The following is a 17,465-nucleotide window of genomic DNA, read 5'->3' as shown; positions in this document are numbered from 1 at the left end:
AGCTGAGCGGGAATGGGCCACCTCCACTGGGGCTGCCAAATATTGTTCCTCCCTCCCCTGCCTTCTTACATGAGACTCTGTCGCCCTGTTGACCAATCACAGGATGACACAGAAAGAGAGCAGCTATATAACAGAAGCACAACACAGGCTGCATGCATATGACACACTATTGGAGAACACACACACTTCATCCTTGTTTTGCTGCCATTGAACTTCTTATGTTGTAACCAAGCAGTTTTTTCATATTACTAACATCTTCAAGGCTCTGCAGGACTTCAGTGACGTTTTTTGTAAATCATTTCCCTTCTAAATAGACCTTTTCTTTTTGCTGTGTGTCTTTTACACATTAGCCATCATGTGCCTTCTGACAGCTGCCCGGCTGCTTTTTTTATTTGGTGAGTATTTTTACAATCTTTGACCTTTAAATAAAGTGTCCCATGGACTTCATGAATGATTTGTAGTAGTCTAATGTTTATGCCAAAGGTTTCCAACCATGTGCCATGGATGACAGAGAATCTGTGGGTTTTCTCCCAACAGATTAGTTTCTTTTGCTCTGGTTGATGTTGTTAACTACTCATTATCTCAGTTGGAAGGAAACACCTGCAGGCTCTCTTTTATTCAGTGGCACGTTGCCAAAGATTTATCTTTCTTTCTAATGCTTCACTTGTTTTGAGACCAATCGTCAGATCAGCAGCTCAGTTTTATTGATGAAACCTTAGTAGGTTGCAACTCCCTTCGTGAATCCCACCATGATGTTGAAAGGCTTGACCCAATCTAATTGATCAAATTAGAAACATGTGATGTAAGTACTCAACAACTATAAGTACAGTAAATCCTAAGTATGCATAATTTGCTGATTTGCACATTTTGGACAACCTGCACTAATATTTCTACTGATCATTTGTAGTCCACAGGAATAAATACTATACAAGGTTTTGTCTTGCACAGAGAATCTGAGGTTTATCACAGGATAGTATTCAAGACATGAAGATTGACCAGATTGGCCAGCCTGGTTATCTAGCTGTCAAACATTCTAAAATTACACCAAACCCGTGTCCATGACTTGGGATTGTACAGTTATAGTACAATGTCTCCTCAGGCTCTACTTTCAGAATGGGGTTTGAACCATTTGATAGACTGACTATCAAAACAGTGTCATGGTTGTTTTGAAGTTGATATAGTCTGCTATAAACAAGGTTTCTAACGTTTACAACGTAAAGCTTACACATCACATCAATTAGAAGTCAAATTGTGCTTTTAAAAACACTGCAAACTTATAAAAACATGCATTGCATCGTCCTGACAATCTATTTAAAATATAATTCAAATGGCAATCCAAACAGAGCTAATGACAATGATATCAGACCAAGACTGTATCAAATTATGAAAGTTTTTCCACTTTTAACTTTCACTTCAAATGCCATACAGGCAGAATAACATTAAAGAAGTGAAAGTGGCCGTTATATATAATATCTAGCTGAGAATAGAAACTAAATGGTGCATTCAACCACATTTCCACTCTATGGTGCCTATTGTGTCACCTACCAAGCAGCATAATCTAACATGTTTTGTGATTTTACATTTTTCTGTTACTATTAGTTTTTTTTAACCAGGCAATGTTTAAGTTAAGTTTAATATTTTTTTTATTGAGTTTTGGTTTTATCAAGTTTCAGTTTACAAAAAATATTTTTCACTGCTCCTTTCTAATTGAATCTTTCACTTTGAAACCTACTTTATTATTATAATTTATTATTATTTAATACTATTAAATTAATTAATGTAACTTCTTCATACCTTTCATAGTTGTTCAGTAAATACTAGTAATTAATAGTAATAACTAGTATAACTAATAATAACTAATTACTAGTATTAACTAGTCCGAAAACTAGGCCGAAAGTTATGTGTGTGCCTGACTTCAACTGGCACTTCAACTACTTTCATTATGTCAACAATATGTCAAATGTCTCAAAAGCAAATTTTCAGCAGCAAGCATGCATATTTTCTTGCTGTCAGTCAGGTTTGCCAGTAGTTTTGACCAAAATGTCATGTAATGACATTGAGGTTGACGGATGGTGATGATGCGCATGTGTGTATTACATAACATCCATTTAATGGTGTGTGTGCAGAGTTTGACACATGAAGGCTGTTTCACCATCACCTGCTTAATGGAGAAATCTCATGTTTAACACGTGTGACCATAGTTTGGTGACCTCAGAACTATTGGAAGCCAATAATGGTGCGATATATGCAGTTTATACAAGTGTGATCGGGAAACTTGAAGCCTCCAGGTCACGTACAAGGAGAATGGACTTTTTAGCAAAGTAGGAGACATCTTGTGTCCATCAGTTAAACTTTTGAAATTAACAGTATTTTTTTTATTCTGGAGTTTTTGTAATCAGGAAGAAGGATTGCATTCGATTTTAAGAATGTTTAACCATATTAGACACAAATTATTATTCCAAGCAGAGTATAATTTTATGCCTTGCAACATGTCTGGAGGGCATTTTTAATTTTGCCTTTATTGATCCATGATGAGAATCCATGATGAGAATCTTTTTTTTTTTTAAACTATAACCATATTGTAATGTGCACAGTTACTATTGGGTCATTGTTTATACATTGTCAATTGAACATTCAAAAATGTGGGTCAGGGTTTTTGCAGGGTCATCCAAAATCAGCATTCTCTTTGTTGAGTAGGGTTGTGCATTAACAAGTGTAGGAAACCAGATTACCACCATCAACTTCTTCTTGTCATCCTTTTCAGATTCCATTTCCTGTGTTCAGTATCTGGCACCTCTAAACATGGGAGGTGTCACAGGACAGGTGCACTTTAACTCCACCTCCCAGGTGGCCACTGTCAACGTGTCTGGCGCTGGATCCTGTGGTTCACTTAACTTCTCCATTAGCGAGTTCCCTGTTATGTATGGCCATTACGCTCAGCCCTGTTCTGAAGCAAATATCGGCCCCAGCATGTTCACCTTCACAGCTGGTCCTTCGTCAAACTTCACCATCAACTTGCCAAACAGCTTAAACCTGGATGACGTCTCGCTGACTTTGCAGACATGTAACGGCACTGAAGTGTGCACGGTTGTAAGTCAAGGTCAAACACTCATGACTTTTCAGGCCAGGTTCTTTGGACCCATCGCGGGTAATGTGTACATGCGCTTAAACAGAGGACAGACCAATCCCAGGCTGCTTGCAGACCTAGAAACAATCGGTCAGGTCATTGCCTCACAAACCAATGTCACTCTCTTTGGATCAACCAGCACTGCTGCAAGCTGTAGTGTTCTTCTTGGAAGCTTAGATCCCTCAGCTTTGACCAATCTGGGTGTCGTAAAAGTCGGAACCCCTTTACAGCCTGAGAAATCCCGTCTGGACCTGACAAGCTTCAACGTCAACAATCGCTTTCTTCTCCTCCGCATGGGGTCAAGTTACCATTGTGCGCAGATTTATAATGTGCCAGAGAAACAGGTGAGCGCTGTTGTCAATATGAGAGGGATCAAGGGATACTTTATCTTCCGCCAGGCTTCCCCATTTGATTTGACAGAATTGACGGTGAACCTGACTAACTTAAAGAGCAAGGTTGGTCCTTACCATGTTCACAATTTTCCCGTCCCCTCAGTCAGGTCGCCTGCATCAAGCCGGTGTTCAAATGATAATGTGGGTGGCCACTGGAATCCATTTGGTGTCAACACGAGCGACTCAACATACCCGAAAGTGCCAGGTTCAACCCACGACATGTATGAAATCGGTGACCTTAGCAGCAAGCATATGTCCCTTGCAGGTAAAAACGAGGTGGAAATGATGTTCACCGACTTCAGCCTCCCTCTGTTTGGACAGAACAGCATCGTAGGTCGCTCAGTTGTGATTCACCAAACAGATGGTGCCAGGTATGTTTGTGCCAGCATCAGCTATCCCGGTGAAGTGATCGTAGCCAGAGCAAGATTTCAGGGTCTTGTTGTTGGTGAGACCTGGTTCACCCAGCTAACGAACAACCCTGTGTCTGACGTATCCATCTTCACGGATCTGTCCTATGGAAATCCCTCAACAACACCTACCATAAACCATAACTGGCATGTTCACATCTTCCCCATCAGCTCAGAGAGGGATGATGATGAAACGCGCTGCAGCACAACAGGAGGACACTGGAACCCCTTTAACATTAACACAGAAGACAGCAGCTATGCCCGCCTCTGTAGCCCCACCAGTCCCTTATCCTGCGAGGTGGGAGACCTCTCCAGCAAACACAGCACCATCAACCTTGGCACCAGAGTGGGCGGAGTGGAAGCAAAAACCTTTTTCACTGATGTCACTTCCTGGTTGTCAGACTCAAGCATTATCGGTCGTTCTGTGGTTATCCATCAAGCAAATGGAGGAGGGCCAAGGATTGCTTGTGCCAACATCACAATGGTGCGAATCCCCAAAGCTAGCTTAGGTACCTGGTTTGGCTTTCAGACGCCTGGCGGACAGGTCCGGTTCTCCCAGTCTGTCCCACAAGGCCCCACAACTATAAACGTATCCCTGATTAACCTGAAGTCCTTAGCTGGCGGTTACCATATTCACGCACTGCCCATCAAACCTGGCAGTGCAGATCCCTGCTCCAATGCAAACATCCAGGGCCACTTTAACCCATTTGCCTGGAACATATCAAACAGCCCAGCACCTGGAGTTGGCACAGTGGATCAATATGAGATTGGGGACATCAGCGGGAAGTTTGGGAACTTGAATGGCCTCAACCAGATTCAAGCTGCATACATGGACCCTGATATGCCATTAACTGGACCCTACAGCATAGTTGGAAGGTCGCTGGTGATTCACTACTCTAACGGATCAAGGTGAGACACTGTGTGAATGTATGTTTGTTCCAACCTGATCTCACAGAATTCCATGAAATGAACACGGCCCCTTAACTCAAAATCTGTGGCAGTGTCATGGAATCGCCGAAAAATTAACACGGCTCCTTAAAAGTCTGTGATGGGCCCACGGAATAATTCCATGAAATGAACAAGGCCCCTTCAGTTAAGGTAAAAGGTCATGGGTGGGCAGGACAACAAGGGTTTGCGTTTAGGAAAAGAAGAACGTGACGGCAGTAAGGTGGGGGGTGGGGTATGGCCTTGACCAACTGCCACTTTGCTCGTTTGAAAGCCATGATGTCTCTCTCTCATGGGTGGGCCAAATTCTCTGGGCGGGCAAAGCAGAGAAAGGGGAGGTAATCTTGCTCCTTATGATGTCATAAGGAGCAAGATTACCTCCCCTTTCTCTGCTTCCAGATCGGCCCATCTGAGCTTTCATTTTCTCAAAGGCAAAGCAGGATACCCAGGGCTCGGTTTACACCTATCGCCATTTCTAGCCACTGGGCAGGCTGGGGAAACACATATTAATGTTAAAAAACCTCAAAGTGAAATTTTCATGCCATGGGACCTTTAACAGTTTGTGATCATTTCACGGAATTCTGTGAGACCAGGGGCCTCATTTATAAAACTCTGCGTAGATTCTATTCTGAAAGATTTTGTACGCAAAAAACAATATTCTGAGTTATAAATACGGACGTGCGTTACCTTATGCGGTCCTGCACGAGCCTCACGCTCCTCCCATATGGAGGTAATATTTATTCATAATTCAAATTGAAAGTCCAAAGAGAAAATGAAGTAAGATCAAATTAAAAATTGTATTATTTTAATTAAAAAGAGTATTATTTTAATTAAAAATAGTATTATTTTACTACACTACTAGGAAAAATCATGCCATAATTAAATGGGAAATGTAAAAGCTTGAATGGAAATACTTAAATTAAAATCTCAAATAGAAAAAAAATTCATTATTTTAGCCTTTCCCCTTTATAATTTTCAATTTGACATTTTATCTTTTGAATTTTATTAGTTTTTAATAGTTTTACATTTGACATTGACATTTTAAGATTCACCTTTTAGATTTAGATTTAACATTAAGCTTTTCATTTAGAAGTGACATGTGTCAATTTAAATGAGGAGGCGTGGCCCAACTGCTGGTGGGAGGGTCCGAAACGACTTCCAGCTGACAGCAGTTGCTGTGAGTATTATTTGCCGCCGGTCTGGCTGTCACCTAAGACTGGAGCTTCCAAGTCCAACAACATATCGGAGAAAATGTGCAATTAGCCATGAATTTTTGTAAAACTGCCCATATTCAAACTGTACACAGTTAATTTCTTGCATAAAACAGTCTCAGAAATGAATTTAGTGGTACCGGGTTGAAATAGCAGACGAAAAAAGCAATCAATTCTAGAATCTCGTGGCTCGGCTGCGGCTCATAGAGATTCGGCGTGTCCCCTTTTTTTTTGTCTAGCCGTCACACATCAAGGTAGCCATGTGAGTGGTGAAGGGAGGGAGGGAGCCCGGTTTAGCCTGCTGGAGAAACCTGTCTCCTTCCCTTGCCCGGGGCCGGGGTACATCGCTACGGTCTGTAGCGGCGATGATGCCGAATCTCTAAATGTGGGGAAATGAGTGGTGAAATAGCAGACGAAAATTGTAAAAGGTTTCCAGTTGTTGCCTGCTGCTACTACGGCGAACTTCCGATCAAGATTCTAGAATTGATTGCTTTTTTCGTCAGATATTTCACCACTAAATTAATTTCTGAGACTGTTTTATGCAATAAATTAACTGTGTACAGTTTGAATATGGGCAGTTTGACAAAAATGTATGGCCAATTGCACATTTTCTCCGATATGTTGTCGGACTTGGAAGCTCCAGTCTTAGGTGACAGCCAGCTGGCGGTGGCTGGGGTCACTTGCTTACGGCCAGTAAAAGGGTTTTTACACTAGACGCATCCAAGGTGGCGCGCGCCATCGTGATGTCAAAATGACGTAATATCCGGCCGACGCGCCCGATTTATGGCGCGCGAGCCGAGGTTGCGCACGGCTCTATTTTTTCAGCGACGTGCGACAAAGCGGAAACAGGAGGCCTGAACAAGTTCACCGACAACCGGATGTCAGGATTCTCACGGTGACTGAAAGTCTCTCTTGTAAACTTTCTGGGTTAAGATAAGCTCTTTTATGGTGAATGAAAGGCTTGATCTGACGAAGTAGGTCATTGAATCAAATCGAAGCATTGACGGCAATGCTGCTGCCAGTTCTGCCTTTGTTTACCTTTTTCTTCTTCTTCTAGTCCATAGAAAGAGCAACGTCGGTAGCCTTTCGTCATTAGCGCCACCGCTGTTCAGGAGAACACTGCAACTAGTGTCGCGACCACCATCACGGTTATAAATACTCACGGCGATCCCATGACGATAGCGACGTTGCTCTTTCTACGGAAACAACTGTTGGGCCACGCCTCCTCATTTAAATTGACGCCTGTCACTTCTAAATGAAAAGCTTAATTTTAAATCGAAATCTAAAAGGTGAATCTTAAAATGGCAATGACAAATGTAAAACATAAAATTCCAAAGATTGATTGACTCCCTGACGAAGGCTTGTATGCCGAAATGCGTCGGAGTACTTAGTAATAAATCCATAAATAAAGGCTTTATATTTTTCTAAAAGAGATTGCCTTGGAGTTTCCTTATTGGTTTCTACGATAAAATGTCAAATTGAAAATTGAAAATTATAAAGGGGAAGGCTAAAATACTTTTTTTTTTTCTATTTGAGATTTTAATTTAAGTATTTCCATTTAAGCTTTTACATCTCACAATTAATTATGGCATGAGTTTTCCTAGTAGTGTAGTAAAATAAAATAATACTATTTTTAATTTGATTCAGACACGACCACATAAAGACGCACACACACACACACACACACACACACACACACACACACATCAAACAAACACAGCGGGAACGGGATTGTTGGGTTAAGGAAAATAAAAACTGGGTTAGGTTCGGAAAACGGGGATACCATCGGAGTTCACTAAAACGCAGTCTACAAAACCTTGGGAGCATTACGCACAATCACACGCATGGTCAAAAGGTTGCGGAAAACTGGGAACATTTTAACGCATCTTTATAAATCCAGACTATTGTGAGGAATATTGCAACAACAAGGCTGGTTTGTTCTTTTTAGCGAGAAAGAAAAGAGAGTTAAAGTGAAAAGAGAAGTAGATATGACGAAATAGGCTATTTCACTTGTAATATGACCACGTTCCAATATCTAAACAAGAAGTGGTGAGCACTGTAAATACTCTTTTCCTTTCATAAACATTATATATAATACAGATACAGCGTACAGAAAATGGCATCAATTCTAGCAGCTGTAAAGTTTGAATAGTCACCCTGAGTTGCCCTCTGGTAGGCTACAGTGACAGACTGCCATTCTATTGAGGGTAAATACAGGATGTCATAGACATCTTCCTCATGCTTTGTATCGTAACAAACAGAATATCTTCCTCCTTCATTGAGAATGACTCAGCAAAATATTGTGAATAACATTCTAAAGGTTAACTGCAGGATTCTGTTTTGCTCACCTTGTGTTTTTGTGTCTTGTGCATGTGTGTATATGCATGTGTGTGTGTTTTCTGTACAGAATGCAGTGTGCAGACATATTAGCTGGCAGAGATACAGATGGACAATGGATCCTTGCCAAGGCTGTTTTCAACGGCACAGTGACTGGGACAGTCAAACTGGTAAGAGCCAACAACAGTCTTTTCCACTAAATGCCATTTTATTATACTTAGCCTGTATGCAGTTTCTACATCAGTATTTCAATCAGGAGAGACTTCGTTGCAGATATGCAAACATTTATTTGTAAGTTAGCCTACAAGTGCAAAGTAAGAAAACACATAAACTTTGGAGCTTAGACTCCATCGTAGGAGGGGTACATATACAGTACAGGCCAAAAGTTTGGACACACCTTCTCGTTCAATGCGTTTCCTTTTTATTTTCATGACTATTTACATTGTAGATTCTCACTGAAGGCATCAAAACTATGAATGAAAACGTATGGAATTATATACTTAACAAAAAAGTGTGAAATAACTGAAAACAAAGCTTTTTTATTAATAAGGGAAAAAAATCCACTAATTAACCCTGACAAAGCACACCTGTGAAGTGAAAACCATTTCAGGTGACTACCTCATGAAGCTCATTGAGAGAACACCAAGGGTTTGCAGAGTTATCAAAAAAAGCAAAGGGTCGCTACTTTGAGGAATCTAAAATATAAGACATGTTTTCAGTTATTTCACACTTTTTTGTTAAGTACATAATTTCATATGTGTTCATTCATAGTTTTGATGCCTTCAGTGAGAATCTACAATGTAAATAGTCATGAAAATAAAGAAACACATTGAATGAGAAGGTGTCCAAACTTTTGGCCTGTACTGTATATTTTAGAGGTTTAGAGAAAACCAAACATATCCCCCAATGGAGTCTAGACACTGGTGGTGGAGGGAGCCGTCAGCTGGGAGAAGACCGAGAACACCGTGGTTGAAGATGCCTGGAGGTAGAAGGGGTCACACTCTCGTCTGAAAAGACAACTGACAGAAGCAGGAGAGAGAACAGATTTAAAACATGGTAGTCATGCTGTGATTGGCTTGAACATACGTGCCCGATTCTGATTGGTTTACACAAATGTAACACCCACCAACCAGCTGATCAGTTTAAAAGAAGAGAGTTAACGTAAATGAAGTCTCCCTGACAGAATTTACGCTGAGCTACATTTGTGCTAATAGGTCTATTTTGTTCAACACATACAATTTTCAGGGTGGGTCAAAGGGTACGGGTGGGGATGAGGGGCCTGTTTTGGAAAATGATGTCCTCCTCTCCATAATTCATGAAGGCAGGCCTGTGCAGTAGTACTCCCCAAGCCCGTAAACAGACTTTGATGTGTAAAATTGGTGGAGTTCCCCTAAAAAAAGGTAGATTGCATTGCATCTGTGGGTGGCGCAAACCAGTAATTGCAGTAATCTTAACTCAGCTTCCCACTATCTTTTGCCAAATTCCAGGGTGCTAAATTAAGCCATAGTGGAAATGTCAAAACATATTTGATAAGCGTGAGAAAAAAACAATGTGGTCATTTCGAAACATAAATGTATGAAAAATAATAAAGCTGCATTTCTGTCTCTGCTTACAAGGCTTGACTTCCCTTGCTTCTTCAGTGGGTTTGTGATTCACAAATTGTGAAAAGGTGGTTCACATTGTGTAGGCCTATTTGTGCATGAAATAGAATACACTGCCTATTTAGAGACAGAGTAACATTGTCATTTGCATTGAAAATGGGTTAGACATGTAAAGCATAATCCTCCATAATGAGAATAAGATACTCAGCCTTTGTCTGTAAGTTGACTACAGTACGTTTCAACATTGACATTGTAAAATTGATTTTGAAAAGCGTTTCCCTAATTAATAAGGTCAGATATCACAAACGTGAAAATCACCCAGCACAGCTCATCACCAGAAACTAAGTTTTGAGATTTCCACATGACAGCAGCAAATTGTACAAATCAGAATCCAACGGTTGTCTCTGACAGCCACAGAACAGAACAAGGTTTTCTCTCCTGCTAACTTATTAGGATCCAAGCTGCCACAAAAACATGACAAGTATTTCTGCTACACTGGAAAGACAGTGCATTAATTATGCCCATGGCGGGTTGCATCAAGAGCCATGGGAAGCAGAGGCGGGATCTTTAGCTTAGCTTAGCATTTGTTTGCTGGCTAGCCCTCTGAACTAGGAAGCTCCCCAAGGGAACAGCTGTCTCTGTCAGCCTCCCTCCAGAGGCCCCATACTGAGCTCTGCACAACATCTTTGGATAAGAGCTTGGAATACTGTATCTCTTAAGAGGCTATCATCAAGCATAGTGTGGGGAATAAACATTGTCACTCAATTTGGTAAGGCAGATTTAACTGATAGTCACAGATTGAGTGTAACAAGGACTTAATTACGGTGGCCGACAGGGGCAAACGCCCTGCAACTTCAGAAAACACATGCAAATAGACAAAACACAAGCAAATTAAGAAAACAACTTCATTAATTTGACAACACATGTGCAGCATTCAGCAAACGCGATGCAAATACACACAACACAACCAAATACATAAACGCGATGCGAATAAAAAACCATGCAAAAAGAAAAGCACACAAACCCCGAAAACAAATAAGTGACCAATCTGTATTCATATTGTGGAGCAATTCGCTCTTGAAATACAAAAAACAGACTATAATCCCTCCCTGTTTAGTAAACCAGCCAATTTACCGTGGGATTTATCAAACTGAATAAATCCCGCCTGCACATAAAGACAAAACTGCTTTGCTTGCTCCATCGTGTTGTAAGTAAGACATCTGCTGAAAAATGTATTGTATTCATTAGCATGATTGCCGTACTGTTTAGTTCAAAAACATCCAAAACACCAAAGGAAGACGAGCCGACCAAACGCGAACTTTTATTTTGAAAAGTCGAAGCTCGAGTACGGCACCAGCCTCCCGGCTGAGACGGGAGCATAGGCTGTATATTACTAATATATTATATTATGTTATTAATAAGGGCATGAGACAGGAGTTCTCTTTTTACTATGCAGCCATACCCGACTCTAATAAAAAGGCAGAAAAGGGGTCGAAAATCCAGCTGATTAGCTGTTCCCTCTAGAGGTCTGGAGAACTTCCGTTGTGGAATCCGGATGCAGCGTTTTTTTGTTGCATTTGTTTTTGGGGTTTGTGTGCTTTTCTTTTTGCATCGTTTTTTATTTGCATCGCGTTTATGTATTTGGTTGTGTTGTGTGTATTTGCATCGCGTTTGCTGAATGCAGCGCATTTGTTGTCAAATTAATTAAGTTGTTTTTCTTTTTGCATCGCTTCTTTTTTCGGGGTTTGCTTTTCTTTTTGCATAATTTTTTAATTGCAGCGCGTTTGTATATTTGGTTGTGTTGTGTGTATTTGCAGCGCGTTTGCTGAATTCTGCACGTGTTGTCAAATTAATGAAGTTGTTTTCTTAATTTGCTTGTGTTTTGTCTATTTGCATGTGTTTTCTGAAGTTGCAGGGCGTTTGCCCCTGTCGGCCACCGTACTTAACAGGTTACAATGCTAAATCCCCACTGTTAACAATGTCCCCATTTTAACTGCCTTTATATTTTAGCAAAACAAGCACCCAGTTCTGGTGGAACTATTTACTATGGGAGTTTGACAGCCCACGTTCATTCCGTCTCTCTGTTTACTTATATTGGACATGTTGAATGTTCTTTCTCCCAGCGCCAGCAGATATTTCCTGATGGGAGTAGCAGTGATGTCACACTGGAGGTGACCCTTCAATCATCGACAGGACAACATGTAAGTACAGTCATGTAAAAGGCCAATTATATATATATATAAATATATATATAAACACACTTTAGTTTTTGTCACTTTATTTCACCAATAAAAAAGAAATAAATAAAAGAACATTCACATCCAGTGTCAGGTAGAAACACTGCGTTAGAAATGGGATAAATTTAACACCCACAGCAGTGCCACGTTGAAGCACATTTCTAGGCTTGTGCCTGAAAGGGAGGAAACACTTGCAACACACACACACACACACACACACACACACACACACACACACACACAGATCCAAGTTGATAGTGCCAGAGTTGATTTGATGAAAGCAACTAAAGAGAAGTGTTAAGTTTCACTTTTACTCGGAATTTGAATCCAGAGAAATTGCATTTGAATGCAGCAGGATCAAGAAGAGATTGTAAATGTGCATGATTCTCTGTGGATTTACGAGACACACTAAAAACACATCAGGTTTATGTGGTTTCAATGTGTCTCGTAAATATGTGCACACACTCACACTTGTATTACACACCCCCAGACAAGTGTGGCATCCATGTTCATCACAAGCAACTGGGTCACCGACACCCGCCAGTGCAGCGGTGTGGGAAGCACATTCAATCCCTTCAACATGACATCAATGGTGAGACCAGCCTGTCTCTTATTGTCCTGATTCTCAAAGTGTACTGCTCTGGAAGGCTGATACTGTACAAGTACTTATAGTATTGAAGATGCTAAGTGCTTTAGTATTCTGGACTGTTTAGGGCATTTTTAATTCTATGGTTTCACTTCAGATTTTATGCAGCGCTTTATTGCAGACCTGTTTGCTTATATTAGGTAATTCAAGTATTTAATTTGTATGTAGATTTTTACGTGGCATAGAAGGAAATAGAAGGACATTTCTGTCTTGTTTTAGGTTACTTTTATCTGGCCAATCACTTTGTTCAATCTCTGGAAAGTAATGTAGTTCCTCCCAGTTTTATCAAATTGTTCTATTTGTACTTGTATGACATCATAATCAAAATGTTTTTACTCTTAATTATAGAATATATAGTAATTTGTGAAATTAGTTGGACTTTTGCAAGAAGGGCTTTCTTAATTGAATTTATGGTTTAGATATTGAATTGAACATTTCCAATGCAAATGTTTTTTGTTAATAATCAATGCCTGGAGATGTTACAAGGACATTTGTATTCACCCCAATCAAGCACTCGTTGTAAGTCAAAACTTTTAAGCAGTGAAGAGAAGGAATCCTTAATATATCATCAAATAACATGCAATGGTTCCAACAATTGCACTTTTGTGGTTAATGTGTAATCCATTTCCTTCTTTCTATTCCCCCTTCAGAGCTCCAGCTGTACACTATCAAACCAGCTGAGCTGTGTGGTGGGAGAGGTGTCCGCAAGACAAGGCCCAGTCAGCCTGACTCAGGGACAGCTCTTCACTGACAACAACATCCAGCTCTCTGGAGACAACACAGGTACCACACTGACATAGTTTTTTCCCCCCAAGTGTATTTAGCAGTGATGAGAATTAAAGCTTTCAATAAAACCTAATGTTATCTGTGTTTGTAGTGGTCCACAGATCTGTACAGCTGAAGAATGGAGACAGCATCATCGCATGTGCCAACATCCTTCCAGAATCCCCTTCAGCAGGGCAGACCTTTCCCACTGTGACTAACTTCAGCAGGTGAGTGTTGTAAAATATAATCATGTTAATATGAAATGAATAATACACTTTCAGCAGAATCTTTTGGCAAATATTCAATAATTAGAAAATAAGAAGCTAAAGTCATTGGTCATCTGCGGTGGGAACAAACTCTACAGAAGTGAGGTGTGTTTTTGTAGACATGTGCGGTAGTTTTCAACGTCACTGGTGGAGCTGAATGTCTGCAAACTCAGCTATGTTTTGGGCTGAGTATGCAGCACTTAAATACGTAATAGGGATGGTCTAACTTTGATCACATTCAAACCATTGTTTGTTGCACCATCCCTTTATTTTAAGATAAATAACTCTTCATAAAATGTTTGAACCATGGGGGAAACGATACTAACAAAACGTATCTATTGTCTCGTGGATAATGACACATTCCTGGCTCCAAAACGAAGTCCTTTTCTACAGAAGTCTTCGGGAAAATGACCCTACTTCTCATTTGAATTATTACCTCAGTAAACATTTTCCTAACGAGTTTCTGGTCTCAATGGTTAAATTATGGTCCGATTTATTTTAAATAGACGATAAAGCGGGATTATTTAGGCGCTTGGCTAGCAACGTCCATTATTTTTACAATATATGGTCTTGCATCTCAGTCTGTTTAGTTGTAAGATGTAGATTTTGATAATGAGTGTAGTAACATCAAAAACATTTTTTCTGTTGACTGGAGGGTCATTCAATCTGACTAACAAATTAGATTAAAACTGAGAGGCTGATCAAATGCCCTTTAACTGGATTCCAGCTAATTTGGCACGAGTTAACATTCATAAATGGATGATCTATTAAGCGTTTACTATCCACATAAACTCAAAGTGACTTGATCATTTCTTAATTTTGAGCCCAGATATGACTTCCGTAAGAGGGTTGCAGATGTCCTGCAGTTGGAGACAGCGAGAGTCACCATCCTGCCCACCTCTCCCAGGTCCGCAGTTGCTGGAGTATGTCAGCAAGTCGACTTCATGGTATCTGGTAAGAAGACCTCTAAAAAACAATGTTCCCCTATAAGACTTAGACTTAAACTTCTCTTTATTGATCCTTTTGGGACAACTCCTGCAAAGGAAATTGGATTTCCAGCAGCTTACAAAACACTTGTATAGAAAATAAAAAGGTATAAAAAATACAGTATAACAATAACAATAAACTTATAGCTAAATAAAGGAAGTAAATAAACAGTAAAAAACAATAAACTACAGATAAATAAAGATAAATATATAGGACTGTGTATGGCATTGTGTTATTATACAGTGAATAAATGACATTTAGCATAAACTAGCAGTTAAGAGCAGTTAGAGTTTCCAGGTATGTGAGTAGATTATTAATTAATTGCACAGTGAATCATTAGTTTGAAGTTTTCCCCCAATTAGGAAATGATCGACAATAATCATCAATTCAATCTTATGATCAGGTTAACAAGTAAACATGTGGCTGAGAGGGCGCCCTAGGATTATCATGTTTAATAACCATGTTTTATTTTGCTTGTCATTATAATTCTATTATTAATGGGACATAACCTAAGGGTGACACGGTGCCCCCAACACATTAAGCGACTTTGAGTCTATGAAAAGCGCTATATAAATTCAATTTATTATTATTATTATTTGACGCCCTAGGCAATCGCTTCGTTCGCCTATAGCAATCAACAGCCCTGTGTGTGAGATATAATCTGAATCTATGGGGCTGCATGGACAGCATCTATAAGTCTATAAATCTTCAGCTACTTCAGGCTTCTAGGACCTATCTGGGAAAGCTGTGTGCCCAGTGCTGTGTTCATCAGGCTGACAATGAACAATTACGGGCATTGAAAAATCTTTAGAAAACCTGAAAAATTGCTTAGTAACCTGATGCTGGAATTGAGTGTCTGTGTGTCTCATGTTCTGTCCCTTACACTATCCCACGGCGGAACAGAGAAGTATCTGTACAGAGGTTTCACACAGTATAGCACAGGACAGTCATTTATGCCCTCACAATTCTCCCACAAGGTGGAGAGTTTACTATTGCCATTACTGAGAGAAGGCTTACTGTACCATGATATTAAGTATATTAGTACAGCAGGAGGCAGCACACTTGAGAATATGAAACATGTGTGGTGATAACATTTTCTGTGCTTGAGAGTGATCTTTGTCTGAAGCAAAAGTACGTGCGAAGCAATCACACACACTTGACAACCAACTGAAAGGAAAACTTGCTATGTAATAGTAGTAGGCTATACGGTATTTGTTATTTCTGAAACATTTAAAGTACACTGCGGCATTTGGTATATCATCATTTGACCTAGTCATGCAAAATTCGTAAGTCCATAACTACATTTAGACTCAGCTCATTAATGATAACAAATCAGTAATCGGTCAGTCTGTGTGTAATTAATCATTGCCACATTGTCTGTACCTTAAAGGGGATGTCAGCACTGAACTTCTGCAGTCTGTCAAAACCAGCAAGAAGATGGGCATGTTCAGAGAGTCTGACAAATGTACTAAAAGTAAGTGTGCTCCATAATCATAGCAGCAACATAACGATAATAACATAGAAAAGATATGTGCATACCCAATGCCATGTTTTCAAAGATCATTCTTATTACATTGATGCATTACTTCTAAGCAAACCTCTTGTCTGATTTGGTTTATGATTTTTGATGAGCACTTGAAGGCAGCATTTTGTTTTTCAATTGGATAACTACAGGAGTGTATTTGCTTCATTTTAATAAGATGATCTTGGAGTACAAACGTAGCATACACTTAGTCATAGTTCTCTTTTAACTGATTTCCATTCCTTATCTAATAATAACAAGGATAAACAAATAAAGAATAACCTGTGGTGACCTTTCTGATGTGATGCCTTCAGGAAATGCAGGTCTGCTGCTGATGCCAGGAACCTTCCTTCTTTGCTTGATGTTTGCTGCCACCTACCTGCTGCCATCCACAGTTTATGTATAGCTCAGCCACATCACCAGGGATAGATGGATCCTTATATTGTAAAACTGTGAATATGATTATGAAATGTATCCCACCAAAGGATAATCTGATTTATTATCAAGCAAATAACTTTTTCTTTGTGCAAGTTACATTTTGTAGTAATCATTTTAGGCAACAATATATTCATTATAACTTTTCAGTGTAGCTCATATTTTTTTTAATTTTTACTTTTCTTTATGTATCAATCAATCAATCAATCAATCAATTAATCAATTATTTATCATGTAAAAGTATCTGTCAGTTCCTTCAATATATGCATTAAAACAGTAATATTAATATGTTTATGTATAAAGACATATTCATGGCAAAAAATCTGTGTAAATATCTGGAAAACTGTGATTAAAATATAAAAATGTTTGTATGCCTTGTGCCAATAATCTGTGATTCTTTTCCTTAAACATCTCAGAAAGTGTGTGAGCACAGAGTAGCCTATGTGGTCCTTCAGCAGTACAATAAACTGCGATGCATTTTAAAAGAAGCATTTTAAGTTTCAGTTAGCCTAGCTACTTTTAAAAAGTGACTTGGTATTTCTTTTACACAGCGATTCAATAATATCAGCTACTATATCATGTAACAT

At 39.5% G+C, this 17,465-nt stretch overlaps 1 protein-coding gene across 1 annotated transcript; it reads left to right on the top strand.

Annotated features, from left to right (window-relative positions):
• Positions 1-110: 110 nt before the first annotated feature.
• On the top strand, positions 111-17,245 carry cusr (Copper-only SOD repeat protein). Its single transcript, XM_028603852.1, has 10 exons — positions 111-395; positions 2,765-4,835; positions 8,490-8,589; positions 12,144-12,221; positions 12,748-12,849; positions 13,554-13,686; positions 13,781-13,895; positions 14,764-14,888; positions 16,312-16,395; positions 16,758-17,245. The coding sequence occupies exons 1-10, from the start codon at positions 356-358 to the stop codon at positions 16,847-16,849; spliced, it is 2,940 nt and encodes a 979-aa protein (XP_028459653.1). The 5' UTR covers positions 111-355; the 3' UTR covers positions 16,850-17,245.
• Positions 17,246-17,465: the final 220 nt, after the last annotated feature.

This window comes from Perca flavescens, chromosome 2 (assembly GCF_004354835.1).
Source record: "Perca flavescens isolate YP-PL-M2 chromosome 2, PFLA_1.0, whole genome shotgun sequence".
NCBI classification, from domain to species: Eukaryota; Metazoa; Chordata; class Actinopteri; order Perciformes; family Percidae; genus Perca; species Perca flavescens.
The sequence above is the reverse complement of the archived record's forward strand: the minus strand, read 5'-3'. Positions and strand labels throughout refer to the sequence as shown.